The 25,202-nt window shown below is 45.5% G+C and overlaps 2 protein-coding genes across 2 annotated transcripts in view; both read right to left on the reverse strand.

Moving 5' to 3' along the window:
- LOC117042732 (zinc finger protein RFP-like) overlaps nucleotides 1-4,696 on the reverse strand; it is a 30,135-nt gene extending 25,439 nt beyond the window's left edge. Inside the window, exons 1-5 of the mRNA XM_033142357.1 lie at nucleotides 4,244-4,696; nucleotides 3,686-3,781; nucleotides 2,483-2,713; nucleotides 1,399-1,421; nucleotides 194-312 (exon numbers count right to left, since the gene is read on the reverse strand). Coding sequence (XP_032998248.1) covers nucleotides 194-312; nucleotides 1,399-1,421; nucleotides 2,483-2,713; nucleotides 3,686-3,781; nucleotides 4,244-4,672 — 898 coding nt within the window. The 5' untranslated portion in view covers nucleotides 4,673-4,696. The remainder of the gene's footprint in view (nucleotides 1-193; nucleotides 313-1,398; nucleotides 1,422-2,482; nucleotides 2,714-3,685; nucleotides 3,782-4,243) is intronic.
- A 7,446-nt stretch (nucleotides 4,697-12,142) lies between these two features.
- LOC117042464 (zinc finger protein RFP-like) lies at nucleotides 12,143-23,324 on the reverse strand. Its single transcript, XM_033142009.1, has 6 exons — nucleotides 22,908-23,324; nucleotides 21,166-21,261; nucleotides 18,602-18,832; nucleotides 17,380-17,402; nucleotides 16,350-16,459; nucleotides 12,143-12,692 (listed from the first exon to the last, which is right to left on the reverse strand). The coding sequence occupies exons 1-6, from the start codon at nucleotides 23,322-23,324 to the stop codon at nucleotides 12,181-12,183; spliced, it is 1,389 nt and encodes a 462-aa protein (XP_032997900.1). The 3' UTR covers nucleotides 12,143-12,180.
- Nucleotides 23,325-25,202: the final 1,878 nt, after the last annotated feature.

Consider the following 25,202-nt stretch of genomic DNA (forward strand, 5'->3'; position numbering starts at 1 on the left):
TTCTAGTAGCACCTTAGAGACCAACTGAGTTCACACGAAAGCTCATACCAGGAACAAACTCAGTTGGTCTCTAAGGTGCTACTAGAAAGAATTTTCGATTTTGTTTTGACCATGCAATAAGAGCCTGGCATGTTCAGTTCTGAAGAAGTGATAGAATTCCCAGTGTCAAATCCTGACACCCATTTTTCATTACCTTTCCATTGTTTCATTGTATCCTCCACAAGGCCATTCAGATCACAGGATTCCAAGATCCTGTTCCTCAGCTCTGGAGGGAAAGCCAGTGGCTTCTCTGGTCTCTCTCTTTTCTCATACCTGGTGAAAAGGAAAACAAGGAATGGTCCCATTGTGGCACCGTCTCCCAAATTATTGCAGGAGATCTCAATAACATGAACAAAGTTGAAGTTCATTTCCCAACAAGTCATTTTCAGGATTCAGCTTCATCTGTTGACACCCACCTCCAAGTCCTGGTCTAGCATTTCAACTTCCTGCCCTGACAGAGATGGAAAAGTGGTATAAAGCTGGGTGTCCACCACAGATTGGGGAGACCTCAGTCCAAAACCCCAGAGGACAGCTGTCAGTGGCTTCATAAGGATGCTAAACAGCACAAGGACAAGATGTAAACCTGTGTGACACCACCGGAGGGCTCCCATGGCTTCCAACGATGCTGCCCCATAACAACTTTCTGGGAAGGTCCCAGGATGTAAGAACCAAACCCCTGAAGTGGGGTCCCTGCAATCCCTCCCTCCCTGAGCCACTCCAGAGGATGTGAGTGATGTCCACAGCTGCCGTGAGGCCAAGGTGAACAACCTCAACCCTTCCTGCTCCCTCTTTCACCCAGGAAGGGCACAACCCCATGCCCCATGGGACTCCCTCCAGAGGCAGGAAACAACCAGACTTTCCCTCCCCACTCCAGACCTCCTTCAGCCTCTCATGCTGGAAACGCTCTCAAGAAAAACAACCCACCTATTCTAGACCAACAGACCTTCCCTCCCTAAGTGCCTCAAAGGGGCTGAGTTACCAGAGTTGGGGGACCTCTAGTTGGACATGGAAATCTATTGGTACTTCCTAAGCTCTTCCCAAGCATCTTTGGCACTTTCTCTTGTAGATGTTTCAAATTACCAAAAAGTCAATGAAGAGAAAGTGCAAGAGAAAGAAAAGAGCCCCCATCCCTGGGTGAAGTGATGTGGGGAGGGAGGGAGGAGGCAGTTGACTGTGAACCTTGGAGGGAGAATGGGGGGGGGCTACAAGTTCCAAGGATGGGGCCCTGCTTTTACCTGTGAGATGCTGCAGGGAGTGAGTCCTACAGTCTCCCCCCTGCAGCCCCTGGAGGGCCATGTTTGAGGTGTTTGCATCTCTGCTACAAAGTGATGATAATGCGAATGAACCAGATTCACTTACCTCTGCAAAGTGCTTCTCACATCCTAGAGGGGAAAAGAGAAGGGAATTCACTGCACACCACAGGACACACTAGGAAGACCCCTCAGACCTCCTCATAGTGGAGGAACAGCCTGGCCCTGGGATGTCAGTCTTCCTGGCACATGCCAAGGTTTTGGGTAGGGATGGCAGAATCAGCCAGTTTTTGTTTGTCACAGCTTTTATTTTTCCAATGTGATATTATGAATTGTTCCAATATCAAGTTCTCCACATTTCCACATCAGTTTGCAATTATTGTTTAAAATCCTTATGAAAATCCACCAGCATTTTAGGGAAATTTTACCTTTGTGGGTTCAAGAGAAGATTCCAACTCATCTCATGTCTTAGGATATAATTTAGTAACTTTAATCCAGTTTGCATTGTGTAATTCAGACGTAAGAAAAGTCTACAGGATAATCCTGCCAGGGCACTGTCTTCCATAGAAGTTCCGAAATTTCAAATTCTACTTTCCGAGTGGAAATTTAAAAGGCACCTGCAGCATAAAATGCCTCCAAAGGGGTAATAAAACAGCTCAGTGTTTCTTTTGAGTTCATCCACACTTCTGCTTTTCCTGTGACCAGAAAACACAGGTCCAAAGGGTTTTGCCTTTGCCCTGTCGCTTTCCCTCAGGAAAAACCTGCTCCTTAGTGCAACATCAAAGCAAAGGTCAATCCGGAGAAAACCTGGCTGATGTTTGCTCTAGTTCAGCAATAAAGAGCGGGTTTTCCTGGAGGAAAGGTGTGGGAGAAGCAGCAGCCTGGATCAGTCCCTCTGTCTTGCTCTTTGGTCACTGTGACTGAGCACCAATTTGAGCCGATCTGGATCCATGGGGAAGGTGATCAACCAAGAAGTTGTGGAGGAAACGGGAAGAGAAGCTTGGTCAAGAGACTGGCTCATGTTGGAAGGAGGCCTGAATGCATCCTTGGTGAAGGCCCTCACAGGGCAGGAAGGCAGCTTTGCCAAGCTGGAAGGCATTAGGAGACAAAGCATCAGCAAAGAGCAGAATACCCATAAAGGATGGGAGGCAGCCTCTTCCTGGAGCCTTGGGCTGTTCCTGCCACCGTCTTACCTGCAGGAGTTCACTCGCTGGCTGCTGACGCTTCTCCTCCATCTCCTTGATGACCCTCTCAAGAGAGGAGAGTTTCCTGGAGAGTCTGGCCAGCTGCTCATCCCTTCTCCCTGCAATCTCCTTCTCCACCTCTTCCACATGATTCTGCAGATGTTTTTCCTGTTCTTCCAGGAAGTGGTGCAGTTCTTTGAACTTCTCCACAGCCTTCAGCCTCTCCGTTTCTGTTAATTTCTGCAAGAAAAGAGGAAGTCTGAGTGTGGAAGATGGTCAGCCTTCAAAACATCAGGAAGAGAATGATGAGAATTCCACAGGGAGGAAACTTCTGATTTTTCATAGACATGAAACCTCCAGTGACTAAAGAAGTAAACATTTATTTTGAGGGGAAGCCCTCTCCATAGCTGTTTCTGTCGACTTCTGTTTCGCAGAGAGCTACAGCCTCAAACAAGGAGCTCTTTTTCTAGCCAAGGATGTTTCCTGCATGTTTTTGGGCATGGCATAAGCAGAGTTCTAAGTTGTTCAGAGGACATCCAGGGACATAAAACACACCTCAGTTTAGGCTGGGGCCATTTAGGTGTAGGAAGGCAACAGAAACAGAGGAGGAGGAGAAGGAGGAGGACAAAGTGCAGAGTTCATCCCTATAGCTCCCCTATTTTCTTTAAAGATTCAAAATGGTCAGAGTTTCCTAAAAATGAACAAAAGCGCACATTTAGAAAAATGATTCTTTAGTAATATTTATGGTAAATCCAGATTTGGATTGAATTGTTTCCACCCTTTTAGCTCACAAGTCCTCAGGCTTCTCATTGACTGCTATTCACATAATTAATGACAATGGGAAATAAACTAAATGTATCTCCATTCTAAGGTGAACTTACCTAATTTGCTATTGATGAAAAAAGATGGAGTCCAAAATAGAGCAATCCTTTGGAATTCACACCTCTGATATTTTCAAGGTTGACCCAGCCAGGTAATATTCACCAAAAAAATATTTATCAGGGTAAAGTACAGATCAAAATATTTATACAAGGAGGTAGCTACCCTAACATGTAATTCATTTTCAGAATAATAAATTAATAAACAGACTGATATGGAAAAAGGAGAAATGGGGAGAAGCTGAAATGGGCAGATTTCCCCATCCCTCCTCAGTCCTGATGACTTGATTCTTCAAGTGCTTGTTCCCTCACTAGTAACAACAGAGACACCTACAAGGAGGTCTTTGCTTTCCTTCTCCAGGTCTGCTGGATAGCCCAGGATTTCCTCTCTCTCTTTCCTCAGAATCTCCAGGCAGTGACAGATCTCTCCCTGGAAAGGAAAACTCAGGTTAGATTGAGACATAAAGGAGATGAATATTATACTGGCTTCTTGCGCCCAGTGGCCTTGCTGTAATAGCAATGTAATTTATGGGAGGAAATAGAAGTCCAGAGGTAATCAACCTTTTTGGGGTCCATGACTTCCTGGACCAGCTACCTTTTTTCTGTGGCACCCCTGTGGGGCTCAGAGACCCAGTTAGCTCCCCCCTTGCTTACAGACTTCTACCTAGTCTTTGCAGATGATACTCAGGGATCTCAAGGGAAATCCCTTAGTCCCCCTGGCGGAGAGAAAGACTTCAACTCCCTCCTCCCAGCCATCCCAGGAGCCCTCAGGTTACATAATAAACAACCACCAATTCATGCCATGCCTACTTTGGACCCGAGAATTAAAAAGAAAACCTCCCAAGAAGAATCCACAGCTATTTCACCCTCTCAAGATCCGGGGATCTCCTACCTTGTATTCCTCGAAAGCCTCCTTCAGAGGAATCACCTTGTGATTTTCATGTTCCTTTGATTTGTCACACACCACGCAGATGGGGGCTTCATCCTCCTTGCAAAAGAGTTTCAGGGGCTCCTGGTGATCCTCGCAGACTCCACCATTTCTTTCTTCCTCTTTCCCTCCTTGAAGGCTGAGATTCTCAATTAATTCTACGAGGTTTGCCAATTGCCGGTTGGGAATGAGGCTCCTTCTCTGAACTCTTTCTCTGCACTGAGGGCAGGAAGCCTCTGCCTCCGATTCCCCAAAGCACTGGATCAGGCAGGATTGGCAGAAGTTGTGCCCACACTCTGGGATGGTCACTGGATCCTTGAAGTAACCCAGGCAGATGGAGCAAGTGACTTCATCACTTAGACGCTGGATGTGACCCCCTGCAGCAGCAGCCATGGCGCCCTCGCCCCAAAGAGCCGAGTTAAGTTTCACTTTCTCAGTTTTCAGCCACTGGGAGTTTCCCTTCCTGGAAATGACTAGGTGATCACGTGATATTTAGTATCTTTTTTTAATGCCCCCAGGTCTTTGCAGTTGCTGAATGTTTTCTCAAGGAGCAGCGAATGCTTTTTTATTGCTTCCCATGCTTTTCATTACACACCCACACAAAACCACACATACCTAGTAAGTTGTGGTATTCATACTGTAACATTTTCATTCGTAGGCTTCCTTGTCACTTTTGAATCGGAGAAAATCTGCCCCTGCCCTAAATGGACGGGAGTTCTGATTTAGCAAACGGGACTTTATTCCGTGAAGAGAACTCCTTAAAGTCCGGTTGCTAATTCTAATTTAATTCGTTTTTAGCATGCTGGCAAAGAATTTAAGATTGAAACAGACGCTTTCAGCATTGCCAACCTGGTGCCCTCTGTATGCTTCAGGCTACAACACTCCCATCCAGTGGTGGAGCATATGCATAGGGCGGGCGTGCTCCCGAGGCGGGTGATGCGCGGAGGGTGCCCTCCCAGGTGCAGGATAGCTGCTTCCTTCGTCTCCCCTTCCCACTCGCCTGCCTCCTTCCTGTCCTCTCTCCTGCCTGCCTGCTCCAGCCGGGAGCACGGGGTGAGCAACAGCGCACTGTCTGCCCATGACTCCCACATCTACTGCCGGCCGTCGAGTTGGGGGAAGGGGAGCTGCTGTACCCCTTTCCTCCGACAGCTTGCGGTAGGCGTGGGAGCCTGAGTCGTGGGTGGACAGCGCGCCGAATGTCACCTCCCTGAAGGATTAATGTTTTATTCCATAAGGGGAGAAATGGATCACTTTATGATTCTGATAGCTCAGCTAAACCAAATAACCATTACTTAGCAGTAAAATTATATTTTATTTGATAGAGTCTAAATTAAGTTTTAGATGGACGAATGAATTTTATTGAATACAACTGTCTTATCCAACTGAAAATTTTGTATATATATATATAGAGGCTGTTTTAAAGTGGGAAACTGTTTAATTTGTATCTGCTCAAATGTTACATGATGTATTGTTGTTATTGTTGTTTTGATATGGACTAATGGGCGTAATAAATTACTACTACTACTCAAGGATGACACCCGTGGCAGTGCACACACACCCCCGCCCCCACCTTCCTCCACCAGTGCTCCATTTTCCCAGCAGGCCAGTACATCTGCAGGTATAGTTGGCAAGGCCCCCTACCTGAAGACCCTGCAGAGCAGCTGGCAGTCAGTGGAGGCAATATTGACCTCAATGGACCAATGGGCTGGCCTGGCAGAAGGCACCATCTGTGGTGTGGCAGACAAGTTATGGAGCTCCTTCCCTAGACAGGAATACCTGGTGCGATCTTGGCTATTATTCTTAATCAATATTACTACACATTGTGAAGTGTGGGCCCTTGCAATGGCTGAAAAACCTGGAGGGCGTTAATAGAGGATTAGATAAAATTCCTGGAGGATAGGACTTTGGATGGTTATATGCTCTGCCTCCGTGGTTGGAAGCAGTAATGTTCCTGAATAGCGGTTGCTGGAGACTCTAGAAGGGATGGGGCTCTTGTGCTCAGGTTCTCCTCAGGGGTTTCCTCACACACATAATGTTTAAAAAATGTTTTTGTTTTCACCATCACCTGCAGGTAAAAGGAGAGAGATCAAGACGGAGAAATCCCACCAAGGGGAAGTTGTTTCCTTAGGGAAATATCCCTAAGGAATTTTTCTTTGTTAGCTGAGATTCCAGATCAAAAGCATGAGTCCAAAGGACACCAGGGAGCAAATGAACACAGCCCTCTCCCAGACGTCCAGTTCCCTTTAGTGAAAGCCCAATGCACTTTGGAGCAGAAAAGCCCTTCTCCTCAAATCATAGGAGGAACGGACAGCACAGTTTGGGTCCTAGAGGTTTTTAAGCGGAGGCTTGACAGCCATCTGTCAGGAATGCTTTGATGGTGTTTCCTGCTTGGCAGGGGGTTGGACTGGATGGCCCTTGGGGTCTCTTCCAGCTCTATGATTCTATGAATGCCAAAGAACATCCCTACGAATGCCCCGTGTGTGGGGAGAGCTTCCAGTGAGAATCCGCCCTGGCTGAACACTAGAGGATGCACAGGGGAGAGAAAGTTTACGAATGGTCTTAGGGTGAGAAGCCCTTTCCATAGCGAGAGATCTGGGTGCGCCATCAGAGAGGCCTCGTGGAAGTGAAACCATACGAGTGTCCCGAGTGTGCAAAGAGGTTCAGTTGCATCGGAGGATCCATACTGAGCAGAAAGCGCACAAGCGTTTCCACTGTGGCAAAAGCTTTTCCTATTACGGAGTCACAGAGGGACCTACACATGGGGGAAGCCATGAAAATGTCCCAGTTGGGGGAGAATCTTCAACCATCCGTGCGACTTAAGAGAACACCAGGAAATGAGGCCTTTGTGATTTGAGCAGAGAGAAAAGGAAGAAAAGAATGCAAACTGTTTGCTCCACTGGGCGAGAGAAGCAGCTGCCAGTTGATTATCATTTTAAGAAATTAGTGCCTAATTCAGATGACTTGGAGGATAAAGCTCCCCCCTTATTCTTATTATGAATCAACCCTTTACCCTAAGGTTCCAGTACAGGTTACAACCACTAAGTACAATAGTTAAAAGCAATTTAAAACAACTTACTGTCACCAAAATAAGGTGGGTCCTAACAATCTGTGCAAACAGGTAAGTGCATAACTTTTCAGCCGGCCCTCGTTGACTTTGGGCGGCAGAGAGGGGGGAGGCAACCAGGTGCCTAGAAATGTAGGCTTGGGGAGAGCTGGGTTCAAGTCCCTTTTTAGCTTTAGGAATTCAGAGTCCCCTGGACCACTTGCTGTTCCTGATACCAGTCAACCTCACAGAGCTGTTTGGGGGACAAAAAGTGGCGTGAGGGGGGAATAAGCGATTTCACCAGAACTAGGTACCAATGTTGCTGGCACCTGCTCACAACACCTTGCCATAATTTAAGCTGCGTTTCTGACAGTCATAGCAGTTTGTTTCTCTGCTCCACCCCACATCACTACGGTTTGAAAACTTGCGGGTTGCAGCAATGCTTGATTTAGTGTGAATGTGCTTCTCAAACTAGTTTCTTTCAACAAAGGCATCTGTTTGTGAGGAAATAAGAATGCAGTTTCACAGATCAATGAAAAACAAGCTAAAATAGGTGACATAAAAAGAAAGGGGAATGGGGAGGGAGGAGGAAAGGAACAAGCTCAGGTACTAGTTTTTAAAGTAATAATGACCAATTGGGGTAGAAACAGTGCAGGGAGCTAGAGGGAGTGATTGTTACTAGGTGACAGTTGCGGAAGAGCCCAAGGCAGCTCTGAGCAGCAGTGATAGAATAACCCTTATTGGTCAGTCAGTCTCTCTCTCTCTCTCTCTCTGCTCTGCAACCTAATGCAATATTAGCATTTGCTCAGTTCTATCATGTATGCCTATTTCCAGCATGGCGTACTTTAAAAAGGGTTCAATCTAAGCCCATTGTGTCATCTAAAGTCACACTGTGTTGTGCACCTTCAAACAGCATTCTTGAACATACTTATTGCTCCCATTGTTTTTCTGCATTCTGACTGCCAATGCAAGAAAAATGTGTTAGGGACACAGCCAACAACATTTGTGGTTTTTTTTGGGGGGGGGGCGTTGTTCATTCTAGGCAAAATGGCCACTCAACTCAACTTATACCTGGGGTTGCTGATGTGGCTTTTGGCCCCTCTCATTTGTAATGATGGTTGCTTTTTTCATCGAGGGTGGTGTGGAAGGGGCTGCAAAGTGGCATGCAGGCATCTAGGGACACCTTTCTCCAGAGTGTCTCTGGGTCCCATAAAGAAGATGGGGCAGCATCCTGCTCAGGTCCAGAGTGTTCAAAGCAGCTTATTTTCATGCTCCTCTCTGTACTGCAGGGGCTTCCCTCCGAGAACTGCTGACGGCCAGAACCCAGTAGGCGAGGTCACAATCTCATGTGTGCATTTCTTGTGTGGTGGCAGCAGCCACAACCCTTCGCTCGCCTAGTGCTGCCCACCTTTCCTGCTGCTCTCAGCGTGGTGTTGTTGCCTATCAGCAGTGGGGGTGGACAGTGGGCCAGACCCCCAGGTCAGGGCACCCGGGCCAAGGGGTGCGTGCCACCGACAAGGAGCAGGGGAAGGTGCTGGAGGTGAGCAAGGGCGAGTGACAAAACCAAGCCGAAGGTGGAGGGGATCAGGGCTTATCTGCCCCCCCCAAAGAAAAAAAGTTTTATTTAAATTGGAGCCCATGCTTGTAAAATTGGTTGAAGGCTGCGGGGGGGGGGGGTAAGGCTGGTTTTGCTCTCTGGTCCTGCTTGCATGTTTTCCACAAGAGGGGTCTGGGTGGCTGGAACAAATGAGTTGCTTTTTGTGTCCTTCCACGGGGCGAGTGGAGCCTCACAGGATAACGTACGATGACACACAAATGAGGCCAACATCATATAGGGGATGGAGCAAGGGCGCTCAGGCGGGGTGGGGGAAGTTGTATTTATTCCGACATCTGCCACCACCCCGTGGGAAACGCAGGAAAGGGGGAGCAGGCTGCACCAGTCATTAGTCAGTGGCCCTGAAAGTGGAGCCGGAGAGTCCTGCCAGATCTTTGAGAGGGGTCAATTCCATAGGCATTTGTTGTTCCAGCCGTTAGTATCCAAAGAGAGAATTCAGATGCACCTTGTGCCAAAATGACGCTCCTAGGGGAAGCATTGTGTATTTGGGGTGGGGCTGAGGAACAGAGGGAAGGTGCCCTGCGTAATGTATAGGGTGGCACAGCCCATGGGGCCCCCTCTGGAAGCTGCCTGACTGCAACTCCCATCCTCTCTGACCCCCTGGCCTTGCTGGATGGGTCAGATGGGAGATGAATTCCAGCATTATCCAGAGGACACCCCATTTGATGCCCCTTATAGACAGAATCCGGCCTGTAAATAAGGAACGTTAATGCATCCACTCAAAACACATATAACTGGGCAGAAGCCCCACTCAATGCAATGAGGTTTATTTCTGTCAAAGTGTGGAAATGGCGAGGCTGCATTTGCAGAGGGCATTTGAAGCTGACGCCCTGTTCAATTTCTTTTTCATTTTCTTCCCGTCTAAGGTCTCCAGAGCAAGGAGCTATCCTGCCTGACGTGGGGGAAGGGGTTCATTTTTTAGTCATCTATTAATCCAATGATGCATGAATTTTTCACCTGCATAAGGTCTTGTGGGGAGAGGAAGGTTTTGTAGAATTGCAAAGTTGCAAGGGGTCCTGAGGATCATCTAGTCCCACCCCCTGCAGTGCAGGAAACCTTTGCCCAACATGGGGCTCAGAGCCACAACCCTGGGATTAAGAGTCTCATCCTCTGCCAAATCAGACATCTCTTTTTTTTTTAATAAGAATTTATTGGTTTTTCCACATAAAAACAACAGCAAATAAACACATTCAATCAACATATAAAACAAATACAACAAAGACTAACCCAAAAACTAATACATACCTCAACAAAACAGGAACACAGGAATCTATTAATTATAAACTCATTACCAATCTTATTTGGGGGGACTTCCCCCGTTCTCTCTTCTGCATTCGAATTCTAATTTACTTTTAAGTAACTTTATAGCTAATTTAACAATCATTCACCATGAATCTTAAACGTCAAATAAACATCTTATACATCTTATATCCTTCAACTTATTATTATCACATAACATCATATTCTAAATCTCAACTTCTTATATCCTTTTTTCTCTTCACTTAGTAAAACTATTGCTGCTATTACTTCAAATTCCTACCTTAAAAATATTATAATCCTAACATTATTATAAAGAACACCTAAACATTTCTTCCCTTCTCCAAATCTTATGTTTCCCTCTGACGTCGGAGTACCATGGTTAGCCTTCCTGATATTTCTCATAAATTCCTTCACCCCACACCCCTCCTCACCATCCTCCCTCTTCCCATCTCACTCTCCCACCAGTCTTCCCCCCAGCAAATTCCCAGTTGAAATCTTCCTTCCCTTCCACCAGCTTCTTCTTTCCCAATGTCACATCTTCTTTGTTCCAGAATGTCACCTTTTCCTTGATATCTAAAGACCAAAACATTGGTACTAAGTCCCTTTGCTGAACTCTTCCAATCAGCTTGTACCTTATCTCCAAATGGTTCTAGTCCATTCTTCAAATCCATTTTTAAATCCCAGAGTTGATGTTCCTGCATTTCTGGACTCTCACCCCAGAAAGCCGTTATAAAGTCATTGTCCGCAGCCTCGGACCTCTCACGTCCATGAGGCCCTTCTTCTTGTTGAACCTGTGTCTTCTCAACTTCAGATAACAGTTCTGGAAAATAATTCTCTACAATTGTATCTTTAAATGTATCTTTAAATTCACTAGTTGTTACTTTGAGTTCCTTAGCAAAGTTCTTAATAGCACTTTGAATCCCAGAAAAAGTTTCAGTTCCAATCGCAGTAAGATTTTTTCCTGGCCTGATAACATTGCTGTGCCTGGGAGAACCGTGGGAACCAGAGAGATATAGGCAGGAGCGAGCAGGAAACAACAATATCTCAGTACTTTTTCATCCTCACTGATCAAATTTCAGCTGCCATTTTCCCCTCCATCAGAGGGTACACTTTCTTTCACTATAATCCTCTGTTAAACGGAAGAAATAGTTCAGATTTCTAAGTCTCATCCCAATAAGGGATTTCTTAAGCCACAATCTAAATCAACGTAAAAGTTCAAAGCATTCCAAAATACCAACAGCAAACCCCGGTGTTACTTTGATCTTGCCACAAAGGAGAGAAACGGACTTCCTCTTTTAAATTTTCTCTCCATAAGCCAATCAGTCCAAATCAGTCCAAATTAGGTCCAAATTGTAATCCTTACTTACGGTTTTCTTCTTTTCAAGCAAATTTCGGAAGAATGGGGCGCTCACTGCCGGCGGCCGGCTGCCGCTTGGTTTCCCCCGGTTGGGGACAGCTTCCTCAGCCCCGCGCCGGAGCCAGTTCACTCGAGCCTCCCTTTTACAAGGGAAGCTCGAGAACTGGACGACGCAAAGGGGCCCGCCGGAATGCCCTGTCCACGGGACGCTCCTCCAGTGGGTCACCGGAACCCGCAGCGCGATTGCGGAGCTCCTACCCCCGGGGGAAACCGGAGCTGTCTCGGAGCCGAGACAGCTCCCAGCCACCGGCAATGGCGCTCGCGCCGGAAGTCCCAAATCAGACATCTCAAAAGGAAAACAAGTTTGAAGGTAAATATTATTTATTGGGACTTGTAAATGTGTGACTGTCTCTTTAAGAAGTAAGCAGCAGAGGGAATTCTGGGAAAAGCAAGGAAAATGCAAAGCCACAACAACCCATTTTTGTTTTGTTATTTCTGCTGATTTTGACTGGAATGAATCCTCTCAAAAGGCCCTTGAAAAACTGCACAAAGTTATTGTTTTTTATATCAGTCACTCTGCTCTGGAGAGAAACTCCTGCTGGGCCTGAGAGGAAGATTTAGTCTCCTCAGGAGATACTGAGGTGGGATTTATCCCCCCTCAGATAAAAGAAAGGGAGGAGGGTCTCTCCAGAGAACGAGGCTCCTGAGAACGTGTAGAGTTTGGCTCCTGAGTCAGCGTCATAAAAAGACACATGTCTCCCTTCATAGTGCAGAGTCACCCGGATCCTCCTGGGCTCCTCATTCGGGGACAGAGGAGAGCAAAGAGGGGAGGTGCGGGCCCCGTACTTTCCTCCAGACTTCCCCACAGCCCAGATCCCTCCCTCAGGCCTAAAGGAGAAGCGGCCCTTTTTCCTCACAGACTTCCTGGCAACCCCCACAGCCCACCATTCCCCACTTCCCACATTGACTTCCCAGAAATGTCTGCCTGCTGTGAATCCCTCACGTCCCAACACACAAGGCCGATAGTTGAATCTCTCAGGATTGTCAGGCAGGTCTTGCTTTTTGTCTCCCCATCTTATGCTTTTCGGATCCTCCGACAGGATGAGTTTGGGATGGGCTGTGTCTGGATCCAGAGTGACATATGCTGTTGGGGAGAAGATGAGGGAAAGAGAAGATTAGGCAGTCAGCCAAGAGGCAGAAACAGACATCTTGTTAAATAAATAAAAAACACCCGAAAAACCCAGATTCCCTTTCAGATCACGACGCCCCCGGGGCGTTTTCTTTCGCCGCCCCAGGTACCGTGGAGGCTTCCTGCGCCACTGTATACTGGTAGATTTTATTAAAGAAAGCATAATCTATAAAATCGAGGCTGAAACCAGGACCTCAGACTGGTATGCAGGTTCTTCGCAGGAACAAGCTCTGCCCCAATCCAAGCCATCAAACCCTCTCCCAGTTCTTTCATGGGACATACAATGAACCCAAACACCACTATAGGACTGTTTCTCAGAGTTACACCATTGATGGGGGTCCCAAAGTCTGCAGAACAGACGGTTCAACACCCATGAAATATCAGTCCCCATCCCTCCTGTGAAATTGTTCTTCCCCTGGAAATTTACCTTTTCTGAATAGCAGAGCATCTGAGGAAGCAAAAAAGATATAAAGTGTAAGGGCAAGACACTTCCACCTGAAACAAATCTCTACACAAAAGTAACACTTCATAATGTGGCATCCTTAATTTCAAGTACGGTCAAACCTCAGTTTTTGATCATCTCCGTTACTGTACATTTCGGCTCCCGAATGTCAAAAACCTGGAAGTACGTTCCTCAGAAATTGACCGTTTTGGAAGTTGAATGTCCTTCCAGAGCGGATTACGTTTGACTTCCAAGGTTTGACTCTACAATTATTAAATAGTACAGTGGAACCTCAGAAGCTGACCACCTTTAAACGTTTCGTCTCCCGAACTATAGAAAAACGGAAGTGATTGTTTTTCAGAAGCCAAACATCTGGCATGGCTTCCACAGCTTCTGATTGTTTGCAGGAAACTTTTTCAGCCAATTGGAAGCGATGCCTTGCGTCTCGAACCATTTCGGGAGGCAAACCGATTCCTAGAATGGATTAAATACAAGAACTGAGGTACGACTGTAGAAAAAATAATTAACAATTTAAATTAATTAAAAACAAAAAACATAGAAAGAATCTATGAAAATAACTAAAGCTTTCAAACTCAGCAATCAAAAAGCAAGCTTACAAATAGCAGAAATAAAAAAATTCAGCATGAATTCTGATGGTCTCTGAACTTTTGTCACAGAAATTGGGCTCTACATTCTTGGACTGGAGGGGAGGCAGAGCAATAGGAATCATAGAATCATAGAATCATAGAGTTGGAAGAGACCACAAGGGCCATCCAGTCCAACCCCCTGCCAAGCAGGAAACACCATCAAAGCATGCCTGACAGATGGCTGTCAAGCCTCTGCTTAAAGACCTCCAAAGAAGGAGACTCCACCACACTCCTTGGCAGCAAATTCCACTGCCGAACAGCTCTTACTGTCAGGAAGTTCTTCCTAATGTTTAGGTGGAATCTTCTTTCTTGTAGTTTGAATCCATTGCCCCGTGTCCGCTTCTCTGGAGCAGCAGAAAACAACCTTTCGCCCTCCTCTATATGACATCCTTTTATATATTTGAACATGGCTATCATATCACCCCTTAACCTTCTCTTCTCCAGGCTAAACATACCCAGCTCCCTAAGCCGTTCCTCATAAGGCATCGTTTCCAGGCCTTTGACCATTTTGGTTGCCCTCCTCTGGACACGTTCCAGCTTGTCAGTATCCTTCTTGAACTGTGGTGCCCAGAACTGGACACAGTATTCCAGGTGAGGTCTGACCAGAGCAGAATATAGTGGTACTATTACTTCCCTTGATCTAGATGCTATACTCCTATTGATGCAGCCCAGAATTGCATTGGCTTTTTTAGCTGCTGCATCACACTGTTGACTCATGTCAAGTTTATGGTCTACCAAGACTCCTAGATCCTTTTCACATGTACTGCTCTCAAGCCAGGTGTCACCCATCCTGTATTTGTGCCTTTCATTTTTTTTGCCCAAGTGTAGTACTTTACATTTCTCCCTGTTAAAATTCATCTTGTTTGCTTTGGCCCAGTTCTCTAGTCTGTTAAGGTCATTTTGAAGTGTGATCCTGTCCTCTGGGGTATTAGCCACCCCTCCTAATTTGGTGTCATCTGCACACTTGATCAGGATACCCTCAAGCCCATCATTCAAGTCATTGATGAAGATGTTGAATAAGACTGGGCCCAAGACAGAACCCTGTGGCACCCCACTAGTCACTTCTCTCCAGGATGAAGAGGAGCCATTAATGAGTACCCTTTGGGTTCGGTCAGTCAGCCAGTTACAAATCCACTGAATGGTAGCATTGTCTAGTCCGCATTTTACCAGCTTCTTTACGAGAATATCATGGGGCACCTTGTCAAAGGCCTTGCTGAAATCAAGATAGGCTACATCCACAGCATTCCCTTCATCTACCAGGCTTGTAATTCTGTCAAAAAATGAGATCAGATTGGTCTGACATGACTTATTTTTCAGAAACCCATGCTGACTTTTAGTGATCACAGCGTTCCTTTCTAGGTGCTCACAGACCGTTTGCTTAATGATCTGCTCTAGAATCTTTCCTGGTATTGATGTCAGGCTGACTGGGCGGTAATTGTTTGGGTCTTCTCTTTCCCCCTTTTTGAAAATAGGGACAACATTTGCCCTCCTCCAGTCTGCCGGTACTTCCCCAGTTCTCCAGGAATTCTCAAAGATTACTGCCAGTGGTTCTGAAATCACCTCTGCTAGTTCTTTTAATACTCTTGGATGTAGTTCATCTGGCCCTGGAGACTTGAATACATCTAAACTAGCCAAGTATTCTTGTATTACCTCCTTACTTATTCTGGGCTGTGTTTCCCCTGCTGAATCATCTGCCCCATATTCTTCAGGTTGGGCATTGTTTTCTTTTTTTGAGAAGACTGAGGCAAAGAAGGCATTGAGGAGTTCTGCCCTTTCTCTGTCTCCTGTTCGCATTTCACCATCTTCTCCTCTAAGTGACCCCACTGTTTCATTGTTCTTCCTTTTGCTACGGACATACCCATAAAAGCCCTTTTTATTGCTTTTAATCCTGTAAAAGGTTAAAGAGGGGAGATGGAGGCAGCCTTGACATCTTCCCCAAGCAAAGTAGTGGGGCAAATTATTAAAGCCGAAATTGTGAAACATAAATAGAAGCAAAGTTTGATGAGGAACGCTTGGCAGAGCTTTCAGGCAAAGGGAAGCCCTTCCTCACAACACTTCTACAAAACTTTCAGATTCTTAACTAGCAGAATCGTGCCCTTTGGGGCTCATGTGCTCTTGCTTCCATCCTCAGTGGGGGAACTTAGAGGAGATTATGACACCTGAAGCCCTAGATATGGCAGCTGCAGGGGGACGTCTGAGGAAGAGACGGCTCAAGCCTTGGCTCCACTGCTGAGAAACAAACCATTCAGAGCAGGAGAACCACAGATTGTGAAGACTGGTAACCAAAAGAAAAAGGAGATGCACATGGGAGGAAAAAATCCTGACTTTGCTTTCATTACAAGCTCCAGCATCACAATATACATGGGCCACTCTGGGGAGCATGAAATGAAGGCTGGAGCACCAAGAAGGAAGGTATCCTGAGGTTACTCAATCCCATGCAATAAGAGCCTGGCATGTTCAGTTCTGAAGAAGTAACAGAATTCCCAGTGTGAAATCCTGACACCAATTTTTCATTACCCTTCAATTGTTTCATTGCATCGTCCACAAGATCACAGTATTCTAAGATCCTGTTCCTCAGTTCTGGAGGGAAAACCAGTGACTTCCCTGGACTTTCTCTTTTCTCATACCTGGTGAAAAGAAAAACAATGTCAGCCCATTCAAACGCACAATTTCTGAGTCTCCCCACTGACGTCAATTCAAAGAAGAAGCAGAATCATATGGTATCAAGGGGAAGGATTTGTCTAAGGGTGATGACAGCACAGCACACTTTTCCTTTCTCTAGATGTCCCCAGAGAAGGTGTGAGGAAGAAAAACAGATTCACTTCTGCTGGGAAACGTAAAATGTTCCTTAAAACCTCTACTCTGAACCTGAGTGACACCTTAAATTTAAATACTGCACGTGGAATATGGTCAGAAACTCAGCCAATTCCTGTTCCCTCATGGGAAGCCACTCTCTCCCAAGGGGCTGTATGGGGCAGGTCACAGGTGTTTGCTTGGCACAGGGTGGGGCGGCCAGAAGAGTGTTTGCTGTAGAGTGACTGAACTGGTCAGTCTAGAATGAAACAACTAAGGCAATAATTGCTGCTAGGAAAGGAACTTTGCCTTGTTGTGTGTGTCAGTAAAACAGACTTCTCTTAGCGACATTTGTGTAAACTCAAAATATTTGTTTCTGGATCTTAGGGATCTCTTGCTTTGATATATAAGATAACCTCAGCTCTAGAATCAGATGTTTGCAGAAGATGAGACAGACCGTCCACAGGTGCACAACCAAATCAAATGATTCTCAAAAGGACATTCAGGCCAATACAAAACAAATTATACACATTGTAAAAGTAAAACCAAAGTTCACAAAGGAAATAGTGCTAATTCATTGGGGAGAATTGGGGTGCTACAAGTTCCAAAGAGGGGGCCCTTCTTTTACCTGTGAGATGCTGCAGGGAGTGAGTCCTACAGTCTCCCCCCTGCAGCACCTGGAGGGCCATGTTTGAGGTTCTTGCATCCAGGCATCATGGAGGGATGCTAATGGAAATGAGCCAGATCCACTTACCTCTGCAAGGTGCTTCTCACATCCTAGAGGGGAAAAGAGAAGGGAATTCACTGCAAACCACAGGGCACACTAGGAAGACCCCTCAGACCCTGGTCCTTGGATGTCAGTCTGCCTGGCACATACCAAGGTTTTGGGTAAGGACGGTGGAATCAACCAGTTTTCATTTCTCACAGCTTTTATTTTATCAATCTGAAATTACGAATTTTTCCAGTATCAAGTTCTCCACATTTCCACATCAGTTTCCAATAATTGTTTAAAATCCTTATGAAAATCAACCAGCATTTAATGGAATTTCACATTTGTGGTTTCAAGAGAAGATTCCAACCCATCTCATGTCTTGGATTATGATCTATTAAATTTAATCCAGTTTGCATTGTGCAATTCAGACGCAAGTAAGCCTACAGGATAATCCTACCAGAGCACTGTCCCAAGTTCTCTTCTAGAGAAGTCTCCAAATTTCAAATTCTATTCTTCAACTAGAAATAAAAAAGCACCTGCAGCATAAAATGCCTCCAAAGGGGTAATAAAACAGCTCAGTGTTTCTTTGGGCTCCTCAACACTTCTGCTTTTCCTGTGTCCAGAAAACACAAGTCAAAGTGGTTTTGCCTTTGCCCTGCCGCTTTCCCTCAGGAAAAACCTGCTCCTTAGTGCAACATCAAAGCAAAGGTCAATCCGGACAAAACCTGGCTGATGTTTGCTCTCATTCAGCAGTAAACAGTGGGTTTTCCGGTAGGAAAGGGGTGGGACAAGCAGCAGTATGAATGAGTCCCTCTGTCTTCCTCTTTGGTCACTGTGACTGAGCACCATTTGGGGCCAATCTGGATCCATTGTGAAGGGGATCAATCCAGAGGTTGTAGTGGAAATGGGAAGAGAAGCTTGGTCAAGAGACTGGCTCATGTCGGAAGGAGGCCTGAATGCATCCCCAGTGCTGCCCTTCTAAGGGCAGGAAGGCAGCATTGCTAAGACGGAAGGCATTAGGAGACAAAGCATCATCAAAGAGCAGAAAACCACCTCCCCTTCCATCAAGAACACAGAAGAATCTCTAGTCTGCAGTCAGGTGAGTTAAGCATCCCAGGTCTTTTGGGTCTTCCTGTCCATTACAAACCTGACTAGAGGCTCCATCATCTGAGCCCCTGCACTCCTTGTATACATGAAAGGGGCACAGATAGGATGGGAGGCAGCCTTCTCCTGGAGCCTTGGGCTGTTCCTGCCACCGTCTTACCTGCAGGAGTTCACTTGCTGGCTGCTGACGCTTCTTCTCCATCTGCTGGATGATCTCATCAAGAGCGGAGAGTTTCCTGGAGAGTCTGGCCAGCTGCTCATCCCTTCTGCCTTCAATCTCCTTCTCCACCTCTTCCGCATGATTCAGCAGACGTTTTTCCTGTTCTTCCAGGAACTGGCGCAGTTCTTTGAACTTCTCCACAGTCTTCAGCCTCTCCGTTTCTGTTAATTTCTGCAAGAAAAGAGGAGGTCTGAGTGTGGAAGATGGTCAGCCATCAAAACATGAGGAAGAGCATGATAATTCCACAGGGAGGACACTTCTGATTTTTCATAGACATGAAACCTCCAGTGGCTAAAGAAGTAAACATTTATTTTGAGAGGAAGCCCTCTCCATAGCTGTTTCTGTTGACTTCTACTTTGCAAAGGGCTACAGCCTAAAGGAAGGAGCATATTTTTCTTTGCCATGGATATGTGGGATGTAAAAACATACTGCAGTCAAATACAACATTCCTACAATGCACATGCTGGGGAATTCTTTGTATCACTCAGGAGAAAACTTGCTAGTTGCTCCTGAGCTGAGACAGACTTCCTTTGCATGTCACTTGATGTGGGTGTGGCCTGTTCTTGGTAAAAGAGCACATGGCCTCCATGTTCTGCTCTGTGTGTTCTCCATTGTGTGTTCCTAAGAGTTAGGAGAAGTGACTGCTCAGTCGCTGTCACTTGAGACTATTTCCCTTAGTAAGTTACAGGTGGGTAGCCGTGTTGGTCTGCCATAGTCAAAACAAAATCGAAAATTCTTTCCAGTAGCACCTTAGAGACCAACTGAGTTTGTTCCTGGTATGAGCTTTCGTGTGCATGCACACTTCTTCAGATACACTGAAACAGAAGTCACCAGATCCTTAAATATAGTGAGGGAGTGGGGAGGGGTATTGCTCAGAGGGGTGGTGGGAATGGTTGATCAGCTGATAGGTGTGGAAAACCTGTTGCCGTTAAGAGTCGTCAACAGGTTTTCCACACCTATCAGCTGATCAACCATTCCCACCACCCCTCTGAGCAATACCCCTCCCCACTCCCTCACTATATTTAAGGATCTGGTGACTTCTGTTTCAGTGTATCTGAAGAAGTGTGCATGCACACGAAAGCTCATACCAGGAACAAACTCAGTTGGTCTCTAAGGTGCTACTGGAAAGAATTTTCGATTTTGTTTTCCCTTAGTAAGGTTACCAGACGTCCCCCTTTCCCAGGGACAGTCCCCAGATTTACAAATCAGTCCCCATACAAAATCCTATCATTCCAACTGAAGTTGAAAAGTGTCCCTGGATTCATTGAAAAAAATCTGGTAACCCGGGGTAGTTTACATAGTTATATGTTGTTCTGTAAATTAAGTCTGCCTTCAGGGATCTTATTGTGAACTGGATGATTGTAAGTAAACTAGTTTTATGTTAACTTTAATGAGATGGCCGCGTCTATTCTTTTAGGAGGGATATAAAATAGGGAAATCAGTAATTCTAAATAGTGAGGCTCGGATGAACCCGCAACTAGCTAACCGCTGTGTGATTTAAAAGGGGGATTATTTAACAACTCTGCTAAGTTATAGAACTTGGTAGCGCAAGTTAGGAAGGATATAATAAAATAATATATTCTCTCCTGCATCCCTAAACATCCGCACAGGACATTCCCTGCATGTTTTGGGGCATGGCATAACCAGAGTTCATAGCTCTTCAGAGAACATCAATGGACTTAAAAGACCCCTCAGTTTAGACTGGGGCCATTTAGGTGTAGGAAGACGACAGAAACAGAGGAGGATGAGGAGAAAGTGCAGAGTTTATCCCCATAGCTCCCTGAATTTATTAAAGATGAGCAATAGGACACATTTAGAAAGACAACTCTTTAGTAATATTTATGGTAAATCAGGATTTGAATTGAACTGCTTCCACCCTCTCACCTCACAATCCCTATAAAAGACAATGGGAAATACATTGTTACCTCGAGTTACAAATGCCTCAGGTTACAAACACTTCAGGTTACAAACTCCGCTAACCTGGAAGAGTTACCTCGAGTTGAGAGCTTTGCCCCAGGATGAGAACAGAATCCGTGTGCCGGTGGTGCAGTAGCAGCAAGAGGCCCCATTAGCAAAAGCACGCCTCTAGTTAAGAACGGACCTCCAGAATGAATTAAGTTCGTAACTAAAGGTACCACTGTAAACTCAAATTAGCTGCATTCAAACGTGAATTTACCTAATTTGCTATTGCTGAAAAAATATGGAGACCAAAACAGAGCAATCCTTTGAAATTCACACATCTGAATTGTTCAAGGCTGACCCAGCCAGGTAATGTTCACAAAAAATGTATTTATAAGGGTAAAGTATATATAAAAATATTTATACAAGGAGGTAGCTACCCTAACATCTGATTCATTTTCAGAATAATAAATGAATAAACAGACTTATATGGAAAAAGGAGAAGTGGGGAGAAGCTGAAATGGGCAGATTTCCCCATCCCTCCTCAGTCCTGACTCGATTCTTCAAGTGCTTGTTCCCTCCCTAGTAACAACAGAGACACCTACAAGGAGGTCTTTGCTTTCCTTGTCCAGGACTGCTTGATAGGCCAGAATTTCCTTTCTCTCTTTCGTCAGAATCTCCAGGCGGCTACAGATCTTTCCCTAAAGAGAAAAGAAAAAACTCAGGTTTGATTGAGACACAAAGAGAGGAGATGAATATTATACTGGCTTCTTGGGTCCAGTGGCCTTGCTATAATAATGAAGTAGTTCACTGGCGGAAATAACCTTTTTGGGTCTATGGCTCCCTGGACCAACTACATTCTTTCTGCAGCACCCCTGTGGGGTTCAGGATCCCAGTTAGGTTCCCCCCTTGCTTGCAGAGCTTGCAGCCCTTCACCCTTTCTCTAACACCCTCCCTTGCGAAGCGCTCTCTCAGCCTCCTCCCCTCTCCCCTCTCCTTAGGAGTCCTCCTCTTGGTCTCTGAGCCCCAAAGAGAGGTGCCTCCTCACGCTGCCCCACAGGGGCCTGGGACTTGTATGTCCATTTCCAACAGCAAGGGCCCCTCGCCAGTTCCTGGCAACCAACACCCCATGGCCAGCCCCAGAGGCACCATTCCCCTGCGGAGCTGGAAGCCAGGGCTGCTGCAACAAATAGCTGCACAAACAACCTTTGGGAGGCAGAGATGGCATCTGAGGAGGGAGGGAAGGAAAGAAAGAAAGAAAGAAAGAAAGAAAGAAAGAAAGAAAGAAAGAGGGAAGGGTTGCTAGCGGCACCCCTGAAGCATCATTCAAGACCCCACAGCTTAGCCACTTAATTAGGTCAGATGGCAATTCAGGTTTTCTGCTACTTGTCAGTTATCTTCTCTGCAGTAGCCAGAGCCCACGTGTGCTTGGACCACCCCGGAGATTTAAGTGCTGCAGCTTCTTCCATTTCTGGGCCAAGAAGTTCTTCCTGTGGCCAGAATCCACCTAAGTAGCTCCTTCAAACAGAAGATTGCTGTCTGGTCACCCCACAAGTTCAAAAGGGCCGGCTTCATTTCATTATCATTACTATTTTGTGGCATTATTGACATTGCATGGCACAGGAGCATTTTTGCACCTCTGTAGTAGAAGAAGTAATTTTTGTAAGGGATTAAAAGGCATTTTTAAAAGTTTCTTCTGAAGCAGAATTAGAATTTTATCTTTTTTATATAATAGCACAGGTCCAATTCTGAGTTGTCATGGAAAAGTCACCTTTCCTCCTAGTCTGCAGATGCTACTCTGAACCACTGAGTTCTTTGCCATTTGGGATGGGAGGAGATTGCACAGGCCCCACAGCACCCCCAGAATCAGCGGGCTCCTCCCCACCAGTAGGAGCTTCCACCTGCCACTCCCAAATCTGCTTCAAACAGATACTTGGGAGGGATCCTGCACCATCCTGTCAATTCCTAGCCCCCTCCCTCCCCCCCCCCCCCGCAGCTGACCCCTTGCTGCTCTCTGTTTCGCAGGGCATTGAGGAGGAATCCTGCTAGCCAAAGGAGACATATACTTAGTTGTGCATGTGCAATCTACATTTGTAGTTTCTAAATATTTATAAAGCAACCTTGCTAGGGGATGTGGATGAGGCGAACCCTTTCTGGCAGAGAGAAAGAGTTCAACTCCCTCCTCCCAGCCATCCCAGGAGCCCTCAGGCTTCCCCTGGGCTGCTTTTTACATAATAAACAACCACCAATTCATGCCATGCCTACTTTGGACCTGAGAATTGAAAAGAAAACCTCCCAAGAAGAATCCACAGCTATTTCACCCTCTCAAGGTCCGGGGATCTCCTACCTTGTATTCCCGAAAAGCCTCCTCCAGAGGAATCACCTCGTGGTGTTTGTGCTCGTTTGATCTGTCACACACCAGGCAGATGAGGGCTTCATCCTCCTTGCAAAAGCGTTCCAGGGGCTTCTGGTGATCCTTGCAGACTCCTCCTTCCCCTCCTTCCTTCTTCCCCTCTTGAAGGCTGAGATTCTTGACTAATTCTACGAGGTTTGCAAATTGCCGGTTGGAGATGAGGCTCCTTCTCTGAACTCTTTCTCCGCACTGAGGGCAGGAAGCCTCTGCCTCCGATTCCCCCCAGCACTGGATCAGGCAGGATCGGCAGAAGTTGTGTCCACACTCTGGGATGGTCACTGGATCCTTGAAGTAATTCTGGCAGATATAGCAAGTGGCTTCATCACTTTGACCCCCTGCAGCAGCAGCCATGGCTCCTTCGTGCCAAAGAGGGAGTTAAGTTTCACTTTCTCAGTTTACTCACTGGGAGTTTCCCTTCCTGGAAATGACTCAGAAACTCAGTGACCACGTGATCTTTTTTAAAAAAAAAAATATGTCCCCAGGTCTTTTGCATTTGGTGAATGTTTTCTCAGGGAGCAGCGAATGCTTCTGGATTGCTTCCCATGCTTTTGATAACACACAAACACACACACCAATTAAGTTGTGGTATTCATATTGTAACATTTTCATTCATAGGCTTTGTGATAGGAAAAAACCTGCTCCTTTTCCCTTATGGCAGGGGTCTGCAACCTTTAAGACAAAAAGAGCCACTTGGACCCGTTTCCGAAGAAAAAGAAAACTGGGAGCCGCAAACATCTCTGACCTTTAGCTGCTATATCAATGAAAGATATGAGCATGTCTGATCTGTGGCTTTTGATGGCTAGTCCCAGTTATTATTCTCTAATGAGGGGGGAGAGATGCACCCCATATGGTCCCAAATGCATGTATACTTTGCTGCTTTTTTTTTTTTAATTAGAATTTATTGGCATTTTCATAACCAAACAAAAACCCACACCCACACCTACATATATAAAACAAATACAAAACATAGCCAGGATACTTCTTCTTATTTACATGCATAAAAAAAAATTTCTTGTTCCGATTCTTGACGATTGACTTCCTCTGCCTTCTCTCCTTCGGTTTTAAATCCAAATTCTACTTTAATAACAACATCACTCTAGAAATTAAATTCCTTTGCAGAAAAAAAAAATTCAAATCTAAACAATCATCTTAATAACAAATCTTTAAATCTTAACAAATCTTAGCTAATCTTAACAAATCTTAACAAATTATTCTTATATCGAATCTATACGACCTTCCTCTATCCCTTATACTGCTGCTAATAGCATAAAGTTCAGAATATCTCTTTTCTTATTAAAAAATAAAATAAAACTTAATGTCTTAACCCTCCGATTTCAGATTACCATAACAGACCATTTAAATTTTACAGTTAATACTTCACCCTATTCCCCCTCTGTCCATTGTCCCTTTCCATCTTTCACCGGAACCAATCCTCCAATTGTCCTCTTTTCTTGTACATCCACAGATCCAGACACGGTTCCCAACAGTCCTTGCCTCGAGCATCAGGGTACGCAGTTCATCTTCTTTCGGCTTCTCCGATTCAATGTCACATTCATCTTCTACTTGTAGGTATCTTAATTCTTGGTCCCTCACTCCCGAGCTCTCACCTCGGGGGCTGGATATAACAATTCTCACCGTCCCGGGGCTGCCACCCCCGAAGGACGTTTCTTTTTCCCGGAGTCGCCAAGCCATCTCTCTCCATTCTTCAATCATCCCCTTCAGCTCTTTGCCAAGGCTCTCTTCCATGGTGTCACAAACTTGAAAGGTCTCCTCTGTGGGAAGTAAATTTTTCTTCATGTCCCCACTCAAAACCTTCAATTTCTGATGAAGCAGTTCCAGCTTCAGAATAACAAGCCTTTGTTCATCCGTTAATCCAGAGTTCAAAACAAGTTCAAAAACAAAGTCCAACATGTTGAGAAGGGGGATAGGTATCAAATTTCAGTTTCTATTTCTATGTTCTCCCTTTTGTGCCAGTAGTTTTCTGTTTCAACTCAAACTTTTCATCGCCATTTTCCCTGAAACCAGGGCGCAAAGACTAAAACTTTAAAAGGAGATATTTTCCACAAACTTACTCCCCAAAGGGAGATCAAAAAAGTCTCACTTGTCAAAGTTCAAATACTTTGTAACCATCTCTGTAGCAGCAGCCTCTTAAACTGGTTACTTCTTTTCCCCCGAAGGGAGGCAGGCAAGCTCCCTTTTCAAATGTCTCCCGGATCGTTGGAAGAGCAC

Source organism: Lacerta agilis, chromosome 2 (assembly GCF_009819535.1).
Source record: "Lacerta agilis isolate rLacAgi1 chromosome 2, rLacAgi1.pri, whole genome shotgun sequence".
NCBI classification, from domain to species: domain Eukaryota; kingdom Metazoa; phylum Chordata; class Lepidosauria; order Squamata; family Lacertidae; genus Lacerta; species Lacerta agilis.